This window comes from Etheostoma spectabile, chromosome 9, assembly GCF_008692095.1.
Source record: "Etheostoma spectabile isolate EspeVRDwgs_2016 chromosome 9, UIUC_Espe_1.0, whole genome shotgun sequence".
Taxonomy (NCBI): Eukaryota; Metazoa; Chordata; class Actinopteri; order Perciformes; family Percidae; genus Etheostoma; species Etheostoma spectabile.
In genome coordinates this window covers 35039565-35056390 of record NC_045741.1, presented here as the reverse complement: position 1 = coordinate 35056390, position 16826 = coordinate 35039565, and the positions used below count along the sequence as shown (strand labels likewise).

At 40.7% G+C, this 16826-nt stretch overlaps 2 protein-coding genes across 3 annotated transcripts in view; one reads left to right on the top strand and one right to left on the bottom strand.

Moving 5' to 3' along the window:
* atf6 (activating transcription factor 6) overlaps positions 1-3035 on the bottom strand; it is a 34957-nt gene extending 31922 nt beyond the window's left edge. Inside the window, 2 exon segments of the mRNA XM_032527079.1 lie at positions 1974-2035; positions 2761-3035. Of these exon segments, the coding sequence (XP_032382970.1) occupies positions 1974-2035; positions 2761-2775 (77 nt within the window). The 5' untranslated portion in view covers positions 2776-3035.
* A 7055-nt stretch (positions 3036-10090) lies between these two features.
* Positions 10091-16826, top strand: part of rxrgb (retinoid X receptor, gamma b) — a 32837-nt gene continuing 26101 nt past the window's right edge. Inside the window, exon 1 of one of the 2 annotated variants that reach the window (XM_032526175.1) lies at positions 10091-10351. In XM_032526175.1, coding sequence (XP_032382066.1) covers positions 10261-10351 — 91 coding nt within the window. In that variant the 5' untranslated portion in view covers positions 10091-10260. The remainder of the gene's footprint in view (positions 10352-16826) is intronic. The other variant, XM_032526176.1, reaches the window with a different exon arrangement.

Sequence of the window (16826 nt, the reverse complement as noted above, 5' to 3'; positions counted from 1 at the left end):
TCACCCGGAAATCCAAGCCATCTACTTGTCAACTTGATCTGCCCCCCACACAACTTGTTAAAGCCTGCCTTCCCTCCCTGGTCCCCCTCATCTCTGCTAACATCCACTCATCTCTCACCCCTGGAACTGTTCCTACATCCTTCAAAACTGCTGCCATCACCCCTATTTTGAAAAAAACCTGGTGCCGACCCATTCAACAAATTCCATCCTATATCCAATCTACCCTTCATCTCCAAAATTCTTGAAAAAAAAAGTTGCCTCTCAACTCCATTCTCACCTATCCCACAATAACCTGTATGAACAATTCCAGTCCAGTTTCCGCCCCCTCCATAGCACTGAAACAGCACTCGTCAAAATCACCAACAACCTCCTCATGGCAGCTGATTCTAGACTCTGTACCATCCTCATCCTCCTCGACCTGAGTGCAGCCTTTGATACCATCTGTCACACCACCCTCTTCAATAGGCTGGCTTCCATCGGCATCACCCACACACCATTAGACTGGTTCACATCTTACTTCTCTGGCACCCAGTTCATTCAACCCAAGTCTTGTAAATCCATTCCCTGCTCCGTCACTTCAGGTGTGCCCCAGAGCTCTGTCCCGGGGTCCCTACTCTACATCATTTACCTGCTTCCCCTCAGTAATATATTCCACAAATTTAACATTCACTTCCACTGTTACGCCGATGACACCCAGCTCTACCTCTCCACCAAACCCTCGTCCACTCTCCCGCCCACATCCCTTACAGATTGCATTGCTGAATTAAAAACCCAAAACTTCCTCAAATTAAAACAGTAATACAACCGAGGTTCTCCTCATTGGCACCAAATCCACTCATTCCAAAACATACAGTTTTTCTCTCACTATTGACAACTGCTCCGTCTCACCCTACCCCAAGGTTAAGTTTCTGGGTGTCATCCACACCATCCTTTCAACCCCATATCAATAACATTACCCGGTCTGCCTACTTCCACCTACGAAACATCAATCACCTCCGCCCTTCCCTTACCCCACACACTGCCGCCATCCTTTTCCACAGTCTCGTCACTTCCCGCCTGGATTACTGCAACTCTCTCCTCTTCGGTCTCGCTCACAAATCTCTCCATAAACTTCAAATGGTCTAGAATTCAGCTGTCTGCATCATAACGCAAACCCCCTCCATCCCTCCTGTCCTCCAATAGCTCCACTGGCTCCCAGTCCAGTTCCGTATCCAATTCAAAGTCCTCCTGTTTGCATTCAACGCCATCCACAACCTTGCCCCCCCATATTTGTCTGATCTCCTCCTGCATCCCACTCCCTCCCGCTCCCTCAGATCCTCTTCTCCATACACCTCTCTGTCCCATCCACCCATCTCACCACCATGGTGAGCAGAGCATTCAGCCGCTCTGCTCCCTGTCTCTGGAACTCATTACCACCCCAACTTAGAAACATTGATTCATTCCCCCATTTCAAGTCACAACTCAAAACACATCGGTTTAAAACTGCCTATTCCACTTGAATGTCTATTGCTCTGCCTTTTCTGTTGTTTTTGTTGTATAGTATTTTTTTGCTGTTTTTAATGTATGTATACCCTGTACGGCGTCCTTGAGTGCAGAGAAAAGGCGCCTTTAAATTAAATTTATTATTATTATTAACCATCCAGTGCTCTCACATAAAAAAAAAGTCTTTAAAAAAAGAAGAGAGAAAAAGGCCTATTTAAATTACGTTTCCATTATGCCCAGGTTGATATTTTTTCCCATACACGATTTGTCATTGTTCACACACACACACAAATTATTCCTAAATTGTTTGGAGGTAATGCTTTAACAAAAGCACTTAAGTGTTCTTACAGTTGCTCAAAAAATACTGATACACCTGTATCTGTATGCGCCACTGTTAACAAGCACATGTCTTTCTGTTTCAGTCACAGGCTGTATAAAGCAAGTTTCAGTAAGCAACATACATTACTGAGAGAAGATAAGGTACCCCCAAGCCGGCAGCTCCAGGGCCGAAGCCCCATTGATCTCCAGTTGTTCCACTCATCAAACAAAATGTCTGGGAAAAATAAGATACATCACAAAAACTTGGTAAAATTTTTATAATCCATTGTCAGTTTTCCTTTTGAAAAATTGAATTTTTTTGCCCAAATTGAAAAGTGTATGCGAATACATACTTTTTGATTAGAATATTAGATATATTGGATATGAACTGACAAATGATAAAAGCTCAAATTTATTTTAACTGTAGACATTTGTACAATATAGAAAAAATGATTAACAAAAGCATTAATCTTCATTTAAAAAAAAGGTATATTAAAAGGGATTGCTCCTAGTTAAAAACTGTGCCTATACGAATATATACAAAACAGTCAACAGTTCATCTAGGTTATGTTATAAGCAATAAAGGGGGTGATTAAAAAAACAAGAGCAGCATTAAAGTGTGCCTGTGTTAGAGAAGTGCACTGTGTGTAATGTCTGCAGCCATATAGCTGGTTAGTGTTTTTGCATTACATCCAGGTTACGTCAGCTAACGTTACAGCTAGCTAGATAATGCTAACTGTAGCAGTAAAGACTTTAAACGTATGTAAACACAAACACATCCAGCCTCAGGCGTACGGACGAATGTTTTAGAAACGGTTACCTTCCCACACTTTGAACACTGCATTTTAGAGGCACGTCTGTATTAGTTATATTATATTAGCTCGCCTAGCTAGCTATTTTCCCTACATAGGGACACATAAGGTCTGCAGAAAGCAGTTAACCTAGCTAACCGACGCTTACCCCACTCTCCTCCATGGTCGATAGACATGACGCCTGTCTCACTATCCATCACCGGATATTGTTGATGATTTCCAAAGGATAACGTTGAGTTGGTTGACATTCTCTTTCAAATTCATTAGTAAATTGTCTCAGACAAACAAGTCGCGATCAAGCGATAGCTCATAGGACTCGTTCATGTTGCTGCTGTTTGGTTGGAAACTTCCGGATTTTGACGCTCATAGGCGTTAGATACACGTCTGACTTTAACGTTAATGTACGGGTGCCACCGAGGGACTAATGTGTAAAACAGCAAGGTGCTGTGGGGATATGCGTTCTCTTAATACCTCTGTGGTAATATGCAGTAAACTGGTGCTGCCTAACCAGGCCACAAAGCGGCAGGATAGTACTGCAGGCGTTACAGCATGGTGCCAAACAAGTGTGCTCCATAAAGTTGACCTCTCCTTTGATTTGTGGATTTAATCTGACTGAATACAGAACAGGCCTAATTATAAATGGACCTTAGGTTGGGATGGTTTTACCAAGCTATTGTTTCCAAGCTGAAGAATCAACTTTGGTGCTTGCGTTTTAAACCCACCCGGATGAAAACTCCTGAAAGTGCTATGTGTAAAATCAAAACTACTGAGTTCACCCATCAACTAATATATGTCTGTGACAATTTGGCAAGCTGCACTGCTGATGCCCATGACTGAAAGCTCTGAAAAAAGCTAATGAGTGGACCTTAATTTAGGATTGTTTTGTGAAAATTCAACCAATAATTCTCTGATAGCCTGATTGATCATACCTGAAGAAAGAAAGAAGAAACCAAAACGGATGTCCTGTTCATAGGCTGGGCCACTGTGTGTCCTCCAACCAAAAAAGCAGGGACTTGCACAGTTACAGGCTAATGTTGCCCAAGGGAACAGCCCTTTTGCCTTATTGACTGAGTTACCCAATGAAGAAAACACCTAAATAAATGTAGTTTTTATATTTTTTATATACTTTTTTTCTGTTGTGGCAGTCCATCATTAATCAAGTTGGGGAGTTTTCTGACAGACACAATATGTGGTGCAGGCATGAAATATAGGCTACTTCTATTTAAAATACATTAGTTTGAAATTTGTATGGAGTGTCACAAAAAAAAAAATGTCAATTTTATGATTAACTATATAAAGTAAAAAAGTGCAACACATTAGCATCCACATTACATTTCTTCTCTGTAGCACCTCCAGTGGACATTTGTTTCTCAAAACACCTGAAGCTACCTGACAGTGGCCTACGTATTTGTGGTGCTGCAAAAATGTGGCCTAAAAATGCATGAGACCCGGTTAAAAACAGTGCGGCCAAAGGGTTTTAATTGGTTATCACTTATGTCTTGGAAAGGGTTAAAGGTTTTGTTGAAAGATTGTCTGCACATTTAAGATGTTTTCAAGGGATTATCTGTTTAAAAAAAAAAAAAAAAAACTTTGTTTCTCTGAAGGTTGATGAAGTTCTTATTTTTCAGCCCTGCAGATGGTTGCATTATTATTACATTATATGTAATTTAGCTGACGCTTTTATCCAAAGCGACTTACAATTGCTAAATACGTATATGTCAGTGGTCCCACACCTCTGGAGTAACTAGGGGTTAAGTGTCTTGCTCTGGAACACATTGATTGATGTATCGCAGTGAGTATAAAATCCAGATCTCCCACACTCCCAAAGTGTCATCTCCACTGCGCCATCACCACCTAGTGGGGTCTGACGCTGACTGGCACCCAGGAGATGTAGATTCAAACCCTGCCTAAGGTGAGCCATTCAGGTGCGTTTGTGATAGATAGTTGTGGTTTCCTATTTCAACTTGTGAATTTCCAACATCAATTTCAAATTGCGAGTGTCAGAATATGTTTTTTTTAAGTAATTTGTTATTACTTTAAATTTGTTTTAGGAGCAACAGCAATAGCCTCTCCAAATGTCTGTGCCCCTCCCTGATTAATATCCTTGATGGAATAAAGATAAATTCATTAATTTCTACAATGTACCCTTCTTAAAAACCAAAATCATTGAAGGGACTGATTGGTTTGATGGTATTTCTGATGTTAGTCAGCCTGGTGAATTTAGTTTGGCTGTCTCCTGTCCTTTCAGGACCACGATCGCGAGGTGCTAAAAGAACAAATGGGTCGGAGGACAGTAATGGTCTGAGTTGGTGTAGATTGGACGGGTGGATGCTTCCACAGGGCTTATGTGCTACTGGCGTGTAATTTCTGGTGCGAATGGTAGTTGAGTGTCACGACAGACAGAGGAAACATCTGGCTTTGAACACTTTTAAGCCTATAGAGCCTGTTTGAGGGCAAAGCCTGTGTGAAATAGAATATAGGCTTTCCATCATAACTCTGGTTTTAGGAAAAAGTAAGTGGGTAAAATGTGTTTATGTAGCACTATTAAAAGACCTACAAAGATAGATAAAAGAAAGACAAAAAAGAAAGCCAGATACCAGTTTTACTTAAATGTAAATCAAAGAATCTAAAGTTATTTCTTAATTTGTATATATACTATATATATATATATATATATATATATATATATATATATATATATATATGTGGCTCTGTGTCAAGTAGTCTAAAAAAATAAGTAGAATTAACAGAAACCCTGAGTAACAAAATCAGGAGTGTAGTTTTAACTTCACCATAGAGTTGCGTAGGGTCCAGTTTTCTTTCATGTAAAAGTCCGAATATCTCAAGCTTTACTATTTTTTTTATCTGCCTCTCTTTCCCTTAACTTTGTGGATGTGCAATATTTAACCGCTGAAGGCAATTTTATGTATGAGTCATCAAAACGGCCTATAATCTGAATCACTAGGCTATATGAATCATTTCAATCAGCACATGCAAATGTCAGTGCACCTACAATTTGAGAGTGCCTGTGCTCATGAAACAAAATGTTTTTGAACTGCTGTTGCTGAACTGAGGGTCACAAAAATACATCCTGCCTGTTGTACACATGTAAAACACAGACATGACATATTACAAGACAAAAGCTATGTCAGCTTCCTGTTGAATGTTTTCCAAAAAGCAGTTTCTTATCAACTCAATCTGTAAACAAGTCTCATCTCATAGACATGTAGGCCTATGTTAGGTCTGCAACAGAATAAACCTTTTCTTACAGGGTATAGTCTTTAGACCTTGTTTGTTACTTTGGGGAACAGTGGTGAGTGACATTGTGTGCTAAAAATCAGTGGTTGGGCCTAATCCTTCATGGGCATTTCAGGACGTAGTGAGATTAACCTAAGGTGGTCTGGCTGATTCCCTGCTGGATTGGTTCAGCACCATTCTGAAACAACAAACCCCCAGTCTGTATTAACTTATTACAGCAAGGTAAAGATTAATATAGAGGTCAGCCATCTGCCTGGAGTCTGTGGTTCAACGTTAACATAAAGCTAATCAACTAATGTATGTTATTTCATGAATCACTGGTGAGTCCAGTGTAATGTTTATATGCTCTTTGTTGCTAACATGACAGTGTTTATGGACTTCCAAGGTTGCATTGTAGCTCAAAGTCAATGTGTGAAACATTCCTCCCTGATCTTAAAAATATACTCCGTGTGTCAGGCTATATCAAGTGTCTTGATGGTAATGGTAATGCACCCGTGTGAGATTGGAGTGGTGTGGGTGATGGTGTCTTTAGTCTGTGGATAGCTCACTGCTCATCATATTGATTGTGTGCAAAGCCCCTCAGATCAGACACGGCCAGCAGATTAACAGGTTAACCTGACTGATTGGTAGAACAGCACATATAAGTAAAATAGAGTATTGGAGCTTTGGTGACATTGTTGTTGAAGCTTCTGCAGTATGTCTCATTTTTGTCTGAAGTATGATGTCCATATTTATTTCTATTTTCATATTATTATAACATTTAGATCATAATTTAGATCTGTTTCTTGGCTGTTTTTGTTACACCCCAGAATAAAGCATCACAGTAATGATTGTAGACTTTGAATATTCCCTTAAGGTTGTATTTACATGAAAATGGTTGGGGGACAATGCTTTGTAATGTGGAAATCAGGACAATCTGCACTGTTATCCCAAATTATTTGACTTTACTAGAAATTTGCATGGAAATCCGTTGCCTGAAACCATTTAAGTTTTTACACAAGGTAAAACTTAATAGGTCAAGTTGAAGTAACAGAGCGGTGAGTTGATGCAGTACACAAATATAATGTACATCAGTAGTCATTACTTAAAATCATTAGCAAACATAAACTATTTTTTTCATGTTGTCTAAAATCAGCATGTACAGTTAAACATACAAAGAAACATTTAAAATGAAAAAATGAATAGACTACTTATCAGTGCTGGAGAAATAATTTGTATATATTGTATAAATACCGTTTTTTCTTTGTGTTAGCAAGATTTTAAGAATACATATATTTCTTCATCTGTATGATTGCTGAATATGATACAACTTTAGCAGCACATTTGAGTGTAGAGATACAACAGCACAATATTGTCCACTTGAATCTAATTATCTCCATGCAAATCCGCTTTTGCAATCTAACAATTAATGTCTGTAAGACTGCTGCAAAAACAGAAAATTAAATCTGGAACTGGTTTGCACAATATATGACTTTCTTTCATAACTCGCTAAATCTTCCACAGTAGTAATGAATAACAATCTGTCATGGCAGATTACACTAAACTCATTGATGGACTTAAAACAACTAAAACTGTAATTCATTATAGTAATCATCATTTTACCACAGAATACAATACTACAAACATAATGTGTTTTGTGTGTTTAATTTTGGATTCTTTGGCCTCTTTGGAAGAATATTTAAACCTCAGTGGGGTATTTTACATGAATAAAATGAAAAATCTGATATCAAGACACCGCTAACAACATCACTAACAATGACCAAAGACAAAAAAGCCCCACGCTGGTGATCACACAATGTAAACCTAATTAGGCAAAAAAGGAAACAAACAGTAGATGGTGTTATTTATGTGACAAAGGGCTTTTAATTACTATTTACTACAAAACAAATTCATGTAAATTTGGCAGAGGCCTGTTAATGTGTCGACAGCCTGTTTTCTTTCAGACATACCTTGCAACACATTCTCTCTGCAGAAGAACTGAAACAGAGTTCATCCATCACTGAAAATGTTGCAATAAGGTCTGAATACTTGTAAATGTTTGTGCAATTGCAATTATGCTTTTTTTTTTTTAAATACTTAGAATAGTCGTCATGCATTAACTACTTTACTCCCATTTACCACACAAGGCAGAAGAATTTGTTGGTGAACCACTAACCCAGCAGTGAAAAGGAGGGAGAGACGTGGAGGACGAGCTTCTTCTAAGCAAAGAGAAACTCCTTTGCAAGAGGGAGTTTGAGCTACATTTCATCTTTTGTGTGCCAGATTGATGACCTATGAGATGGATGATGTTCTGTAGTGCTGTGTGGCATTGTCTTATCCTGGCCGACACAAAGAGGGGGAACACTTATCATCTCAGGCTTATGTATGGAGCAGGGGGCAGGGGTTGTCAGAATTGTGAAGAGGGTCCAGGAGGGTGGGAGATGGGCTAATGACAGCAGAGGCAGATGGAGAGAGCCGTTTCCCATGACGACGCAGCCAGAACCTCCATCCTTAAGCCAGAGAAGGACGGATATAGAAAGAGAAGCAGAGAAAGAAGGAAGGGGCCAAAAGCAGAGAGAAAGAATGAAATAAGAGTTGGAGTGTGTGTGTGTGTGTGTGTGTGTGTGTGTGTGTGTGTGTGTGTGTGTGTGTGTTGTGTGTGTGTGTTTGGATGCCAATCCATGCATTAATGTGGTTGTGCTCTTTGTATGAACACATGTCAAGTGCTGTTGACTTTAAAGGGGCGGTTGGTTTCTCAGGTTTGAGTTAGCCTTTTTAGCTGCACTGCAGTGACTTGCTAGCAGGTGGCCCAGGTTTGTAGAGCTTGGTTTAGGATTAGGTTTTCGGACATTGTTTGGTGGGAATGGTGGCGAATACAAAGGGATTAGTGCAAAGGGTTGCTTCATTGACTGTGAGTGTTTGTATGTGTGTGTGTGTGTGTGTGTGTGTGTGTGTGTGTGTGTGTGTGTGTGTGTGTGTGTGTGTGTGAGTGGGGGGTTCTGAAGTTGATTGATGAATTGGATAGCCACCAAAATAAAACATGTTGCTCTAATTAGGCAAAGACAAAAGAAAAGGAACCTTAAAAATATCAAAACAATTGTATGATAGAATGCAAAAAGTGTGCTGTGATTTTGTAACAGGGTCGTTTTGGGCAGCAACCATTCCTGACTTTATTTTCAAAAATAATTTCTTAGAAAAGTAAACCAATAAACTGTTAAAATTTGAATTAAAATGTTTCAAAGAGCCACCAGTCATTAAAAGAGAAAAACGTTACGTCTAGTTCCCACGTTCCTCTCCTAATGGACTGTAAAAAAGGAAAAGCCCTCCCAAAATCATCTCAATGCCTTGAACCATGTGCCACCATTAGGGACACACAAAGGGAGATCTGACAAATGACCATTTTAATGTCCCTCTTTGACTTTAATGAATTTATACGTTATCTGGCCCTAATGGAGGCTTTGGTGGAGGGGATTGGCGCAGGGCCATAACAAATGAAAAGGTCTGATTAGTGTAGAATGAGCTAAGAAAAAAAATGCCATTCATCTTGGTTAGCATCCTCCTGTGCTCTTTTATGGGGCGCTGTTACATGGACGGTGGAGCCGGGGGTGCTTGTCCCATTAGCGGGGCGGCCCAAAGGCCCGCAGAGTGGTCTTCGGCCCGGCGTTGACGGAGCGTCTGCCCGCTCCGCAGTTCAAGACTGTGAATGCCTCAGTGCGGCTTGACTCCTGAATAACCTTCCGAGGTACCGGGAGCTTCACCCCAACATGACCCCGCACTCTGAAGAGGGGTGTGGGGGGACTCCGGGGGGGTACCCAGACCAGGACTCACACTAGCAATAGGTAAACACTGGAGATCTCCCCCCCCAGGCAAGGACGGCAGGAGAATAAAAACAAAAAAACTAAACAGCGGTCTTTGAAAATCACGCTTTAAGAAATTTCAAACATGTTGTGGTAGACATAAGTAGGCCTAAGCCTAGGTCATTACAATCAGTGTCTGCTTGTTCAAAATAATCAACAACAGACAGTGGCAGCCTCCAGTTTTTTTTAGCTTCTTATCTAAATTGGTAGCTATGTGCTATCAAAACTTGCTGGCAGCAGTTGTTTTTGGCATTAAGGGAGATATTTCAGATTTGACCATGCTGAAAAGCGATTGGAGGAAGAGAAAAAAACAACAGGCTGTATTGAAAGGCACCGCCGTCTTCTTTTCTTTGTGTCGTGATTCCGGGAAGAAAGATTTTACTGTGAAAATATTGCAACACGGTGTCACTGCAGGAGAGATGTTTCGTCATGATCGTGTTGGAGCTTGATATCGACCACTGTTGTCATTGGGAGAAGCCCTGTTCTACCGCCCCCCCCCTCGCTGGGCCCCCGTGTAGAGCCGCCTTGCAGAGTTCAGTCGGGCTGGGAGAGGAATGCGCTGGGATGCGGAGCAGCACCCGACTCTAGGAAATCGACGCAACAACTCGCACAGTATGGACAGTAATGATCCGTATTTACACCTCAGTAAGTACGCTTCAAGGATTTATTCAGAGCCCAGTCTGCCTGTTGTGTTCCTCGCGAATCTGCAGCATTTTGTTTAGACTTAAAAGGAGAGAGTGCGTTCGTTTCATGGCGTCTTCTCTCCGGCTTGCGAGCTGTGCGCGAAAGCGTCCCCGGACTTTAACCACTGAGTCCTGTCCGTGAATCCGTTTGTTGTGCTACCCTCTTCGTTATTTCTCGTTTTGCAACTGTGCCGATTGAAACAAAAGCTGCGACCAATACAAAAGTCAGGTGATCGTGGTTGTGCAGGTCAGGCAAGGTCAGAGGTTGGCACTTCAATTGCGCTTATGTAATTTATGGCGCTTGTCGCGCGTCTCTCGCTAAACTGTTTGAGACAGAAACACAATTTATTTGTCTGGGGTGGTCGTCGTAACCCGAGGTAAATGCACGAAACAGCGGTGAGGAATCGCAGATCTCTACTGATAAACAAACTTCTAGGCTACTTTGTGGTAAAACGAGTGTAAGACGCGCCCAGGTCAGCTGTGGCTAAATTCAGCTGAATGACAGCATGATGTGATTTTGCTCAGTAAAGCTGAACTCTGCTCTGACTCAGTGACTTTGCCCTTGAACTAGCTGATGCCCTTTTCTTTGCTATTATTGTTGTTTTTTTGGTGTGTGTGTGGCAGCCTAAAATTCAAAGAGACAAGGAAATGGGACTCCACTGTGTGGAGTTTGCAACATGTGGGACACACAAGCTACATATAGTTTGGGGGCTCTGCTTGTGTTTTGTTTGTTTGCAAGTTAAACTTTTTTTTAGATTAGACTCTATCTAAAGTAAGGCTGAGGCTGTTGGAGCTCCACTGAGTCACACTCTATATGCATCATTTATCATGTGATGTTTTTTTCTCTCTCCTTGAGAGATAGACTCATTGTCAAACCCCACTGCAGTAGAGATATGCCATGTGCTTGTAAACCCCTGTTTTCTGTGTGGGGAATGGATAATAATAGTGTAAAAGATAGCACATAAAACTGATCTTTGAAGACTAAACTATGCTACCCTTTTATGTTATCACATATATCTCTGCACCATTTTGAGGGGCTGAAAATTGTTTCCATAATGAATGTGATTCCCAGGGGAATGAGAGAGACATCTGGATGGGAGAGCATGTAGAGGGAAGCCCACCGCATACATGAGCAACAGAGCAGTCCCTCTGGGCTCCAGACGCTTTCTTGTTTGTCTTCAAAGACTCTGACCAGACAGTAGTGTCATCGAAAGGTTTATTCAGACCAGGATTGCATCAGACCACTGTATTATTGTGCAGATATATTTTTGACCATTTTTGTGATGGGAGATATTAGTCATATCCTGCTAATCAGTGACGTTTCCAGACCTTTTTGACTGGGGTGGCCCAACACACACACACACACACACCACACACACACACACACACACACACACACACACACACACACACACACACACATTAATTTACCTTTTCTGTCTCCACTTTAACCCTTAGAGACCCACCACAGACCCATGTTTGTCTGATGTGATAGCATGTCAAGAGTCAATGCCACACAGAAGTGGTGTACATCATCTGAAAGGGAACATGAGGGAACATGTGGAATAATTTGAAATGGACAGCAACATGCAAGTTTTTCCAGTCATGAATCTGTAATTAACATTGTGTTTTGGATAGTATGGCTATTCTCATGCTCAATTACATCTCATAAGTTATGGCAGCAGTATCAGGGTTGATACCATTTGTTACACAGATTTGGTGGAAAATTTAACAATATTTTTGACCATATAAAAATCCAAGCTGTGATTTGGTACATTTGGATATTTCTGGACCAATTGCATTTGTCAGTGTTTGGACAGCGAGCACGTTTGTTCTGAAACTGCTCAGAAATTCCCTTATTTTCAATATGCTGAGGAAAGCCATTCATCCTCTGAATGCCAAAGATCTGTAGTTTGTGGTTGTAAAGTTTCATTAGGCTGTGATTATCATCGAGGTCACAACAGGTCATTTTATACAGTGCATAGAGTATACATTTATAATGGCCAAAAATTGCATTGGGTTAGCATAAAGTGGGCATGTCTGTAAAGGGCTAGTCTAAATTGATAACATTTCATTTATGGAACGGGTGCTACCGGAGGTTCTGCCGAATGTCCCGCATTTTCTGCTGTATGACCCCCCCAACTCTGGTTGATTCAGAAAACATCCTTCGAGCTAGAACCGAGAATAAAATTATATTTATCTTTTTTTTTATATATAAAATTTTCATCCCCCGCTCATTCCAGAGCTTGACTCCCTACATGCACGTCCCACCAAAACAAGTTCCTTCCCGAGGCTATTTTGCAGAGACATTGTATCTGTGTCCTGCGCTTATAGTGTCGCCCAACACAATTGTGATTGGTTTAAAGAAATCCCAATAAACCAGAGCACATTTTTATTTTATCCAGGAGTAGCCGTAGTCAGGAGGAAATTAGCCTGAATTCTTTTTGGTTCTAAGCTGTTTCCATCTTTTAAATACATCTCCAATATTTACCTGGGGTTTGTTACGTCTTGGGTCATGCGACTGTTAGAAACGTGCAGGTTTTTTTTTAGGTTGGGTGTACTAGCCAGACTTTCTTCCTCAGCGCTGTGAAGATAGGTCTGGCAATGTGAGACTAGTAAAGGGAAGACCCATAGGTACCCATAGAGCCCATTTTCATTCAGATATCTTGAGGTGAGAGGTAAAGGACCCTTTTTTAATTTTTTTAATTACAAAATTCAAACAAATAAGTCTAAGGTCCCACTTTTGACAGGGCAGCCAATCACAGTTTAAGCTACAGATAGTTTAACATTTCATATATACCTAATCTTTAACTTTGGTTGCCATTTGAAAGATGCTCATCGCACAGAATTTCCCATTAGGGTCATACAGTAATACTGTTGCAGCTTTCCAGCCCACAATTACTGGCATTGTATTTTTTGAGGTGTTTCCATACACATACAAACAAAGCAAAAAAAACAACAACCATCCATGCTGTTTTGAGTAAGATACAGGTTTCTGAATGTCCTCTGCCTTCAGTCTCTGAGTGAGCTGTTCAAAATCTCCACGGCTTTCTACGTAATAGCAAAACACTGCTACAACACTCATTAGTTCACCATAATCTCCAAAAGAACTACTTACATGTCCCTGTTCTGAAGGTATTCCATAAGTGTGCCCTCGTTTAGAAGAAGTCTCCCAGCATTCGTGCCTGGTACTGACCAAAGTTGGAGAAAGAGTTATCTAGCTGATGTGATCTCACCTAGCTACTTCTAGCTACCTAGCATGTGTAACTCCAAACAAAGCTAGTAAAGAAGTAAGATGTCTCACTCTGTAGCTAAAACAAGTGAGTATCTCACTATCTTTAGCTAAAACAGTGACCTAAACACACAGGGTGAAAACAAGATCTGCTGCAATGTGCAGTAAAACAAAAATAGGGTGTTTTTTGAAAATGAAACCATGTAAACTATTCTGTTACAACCTCAAAATACAATTAAAAACCTGAAAATGAGCATAATATGGACGCTTTAACGCTATAAAGGACAGTTGTTTATCCTACTTTTCCCCCTGCTAGGATTAATGATGTATTTTTGCATCAACAGCCCGAACATTAAAAGATGAAACAAGGCCATAAACTCAACTCACATCTTGGGAGATAATCACTCTAAAAGGAATCTGTCATCAGTGTGTGGCCGAAGCAAAGCAGTCAAAAAACGATTTGGTGATTATTGTTTCGTGATCCACTCCGCTTTTCCCAGACATATTGTCTTTCAGCATGTTTGATGCAGGCCTGGGCTTTGAGTAGAATCAGCAGTTTTCTCTCTTAGCTCTTCAGCATTTTTTCTTTAGTTTTCCGTTAGTGGAAGTGATTCTAGATGTGCTGACGAGCACCCACTCGCTACTCGCTAAATTTAACAGTGAGAACATATTTAGCTTGCCGATCAGAGAAGTCATGGCAGAAAGAAGAACGGCATGGGAGCGTGAATGAAGCAAAATAAAGGGGAAATGTGTGGGGACGGGGGGGTGGAGGAGGGGGGGGGGGTGATGAGGTGATGTGAACTCTCATCTCTTGCCAGGGGTCAGTGATTCACTCAGAGACAGAGAGGGACACACCCAGTCACACACTCATGCCTAAACTTCAGAGCTGCAAACATGCCGACCTCCTCAATACATAGCTTATTGCACAGCCAAATGTGACCGTGATATCATGTGAGTTAAAGAATGTGTGATGTGGTACTATATGACTGTGAGGTGCTGGCAGTATTAAACCTGATCTCTACTGGCCTATCCCTGCACATAGCATTCCCCACCCACTCCTACAGAATTAAATAAACCAAACAGGTAAAGGGGTGTGGCTCTCTGCAGGTATTTGCTCAAGAATTCTGTTGTTTTGAGACCTGCAATGCCTCAACACATGCATAAGCACACAATGCACACAATGGGTTTATTGCCAGGCAGTTTTGACTGTGTGTATTTATGTGTCAGTGTAAAAGAGTCTGCCTATTGTCTTGACTGTGTGTGAGTGGGTGCTAATTGTGAGAACAGGATGAGGGAAGATAAAGGGCGTAAGGAGGCCATTCTCTGGGCTAATTGCCAGTTATGAGTCATTAGTGAAGAAGGTCAAAACCTTGATTTAATTGCAGCTTTAATCAAGCAGAGAACCTTGGAAGGCCCACGGGCTGCAGCGGTGTTAGGTTGTAAGATGTGTATAGCTATTTCTTTGCTAATTATGAAGTAAAAACATACATGTCACACATGAATACACAGCAACTCTAATTCAGTCCATGCACTGAACATTACGTAACACATCCCTCTGATCTTAAGCATCTATGCATTTCAGTGTTTGTTTCTAATTAAGTCATCAATCGCAATGGCATAACAGCTAAATATGTGGCCATATTTTACATCAACAAGTGTTGAGTCTCCTCCTGACAGTGTAGCTCAGTGTAGAGTAAATGCAACAACTTTCACATGCACACACACACGGAGCAATAGCTGTTGTGTCTCTAAAACCAAAATTATTCCCAGTCATCCCTGCGGGGTAACATTATTGGTTGCCAAAAGAATAAGTGGATAGGCGGCGGTGGAGGAAGTATTTGGATCATTAAATCAAAAACCACACTATGTTATAAGTAAAAATCCTGCATTCAAGATTCAGTTAAAAAAAGTACAAAGTATTTGCAACAAAATGTACTTAAAGGTGCAATGTGTAATACATTTGTATTAAATCCCAAAATGACCACAATATGTCATTAGATATTAAGGAAACATGCTAAGCTGAAATAATATCTTTTCTAACAACAATGCTAAAGCCAGTATTTCTACTTTGAAATTTCTGTTCCGTGACAAATGTCTGTTTGTGTTTTGGCCTGTGTGTTGTTACCAACTGCCCAGTTTGACAGCCAGGTCAGGTTGCCAGATATACCTATAAAAACTAAACCCAGCGAGCTACAGCTGTAATGTTAGTACAGCCACGAAAGAAATACCCAACTTAAAAAAAACTGCACGCTTCTAACAGTTGCATGACCAAAGATGTAACAAACCCCAGGTAAATATTGGAGATGTATTTAAAAGATGGAGACAGCTTAGAACCAAAAAGAAAGCAGGCTAATTTCCTCCTAAGCATTAGATTCAGGCTAATTTATCACAGCTACTAGGACTATGGCTACTTTATGTAATTTCAACATTTGTGTACTCACATTGAATTATATAGAGTATTTGAGTTAGTTACTCAAAAAAAACAATTGCACACAGCCAGTAAAGTGATCCTGACTGGTCCTGGCTAACGCCGCCATGCTAACACGCCATAACTGCTAATGTAAGCTAACGTTACTGGAGGACCAGGCAAGCAGGCCACGGCTGTTTACAACTTGTAGTCTGTTCAGGGCCCGCAGCCTTTCAAACAATAAGTAATTTTAAGCCAAAAAAAGATGGCTGTAAATTGGGTAGAGAGGATGGCAAGGTAGTGGTGTTTTTAGCGGTTGATGTAGTAATCAGTCGGGTACAGTGCTCGTGTGAGCATGGGCTTTTATGACTGTCAACATAGTCAGCATCTAACGCTAGCTACTCCGCTGTGCTGTGGAGATATGTCTGGCTATTTGAGACTAGCATCTAGCAACATTGTTGGGTACTGAATTCTCAACCTGACGACCTCCGTGAACTTGGAGTCTGGGGAGGAGGGGCCGGGGGAGACGACTCTCTCCAGTATTTAGATTTTGGACTGCAATAACTATTTTACATGCCAGCTTTCACTATTACATATTTCACCTTTAAAGTATCCAATGTACTAATTATGTAGACTGGACTCTTGATGTGTCATGTTATATTATTGGATTGTTATTTTTGATGCATTAACTTGTAAGCAGCAGTGGAGTTAATTTTAACCCCTTCATATACTAAGTAGTTTAATCTGTAATGAAATACATTTATAAACTGAGCATAGGTTTTATAAGGAGTAAAATAA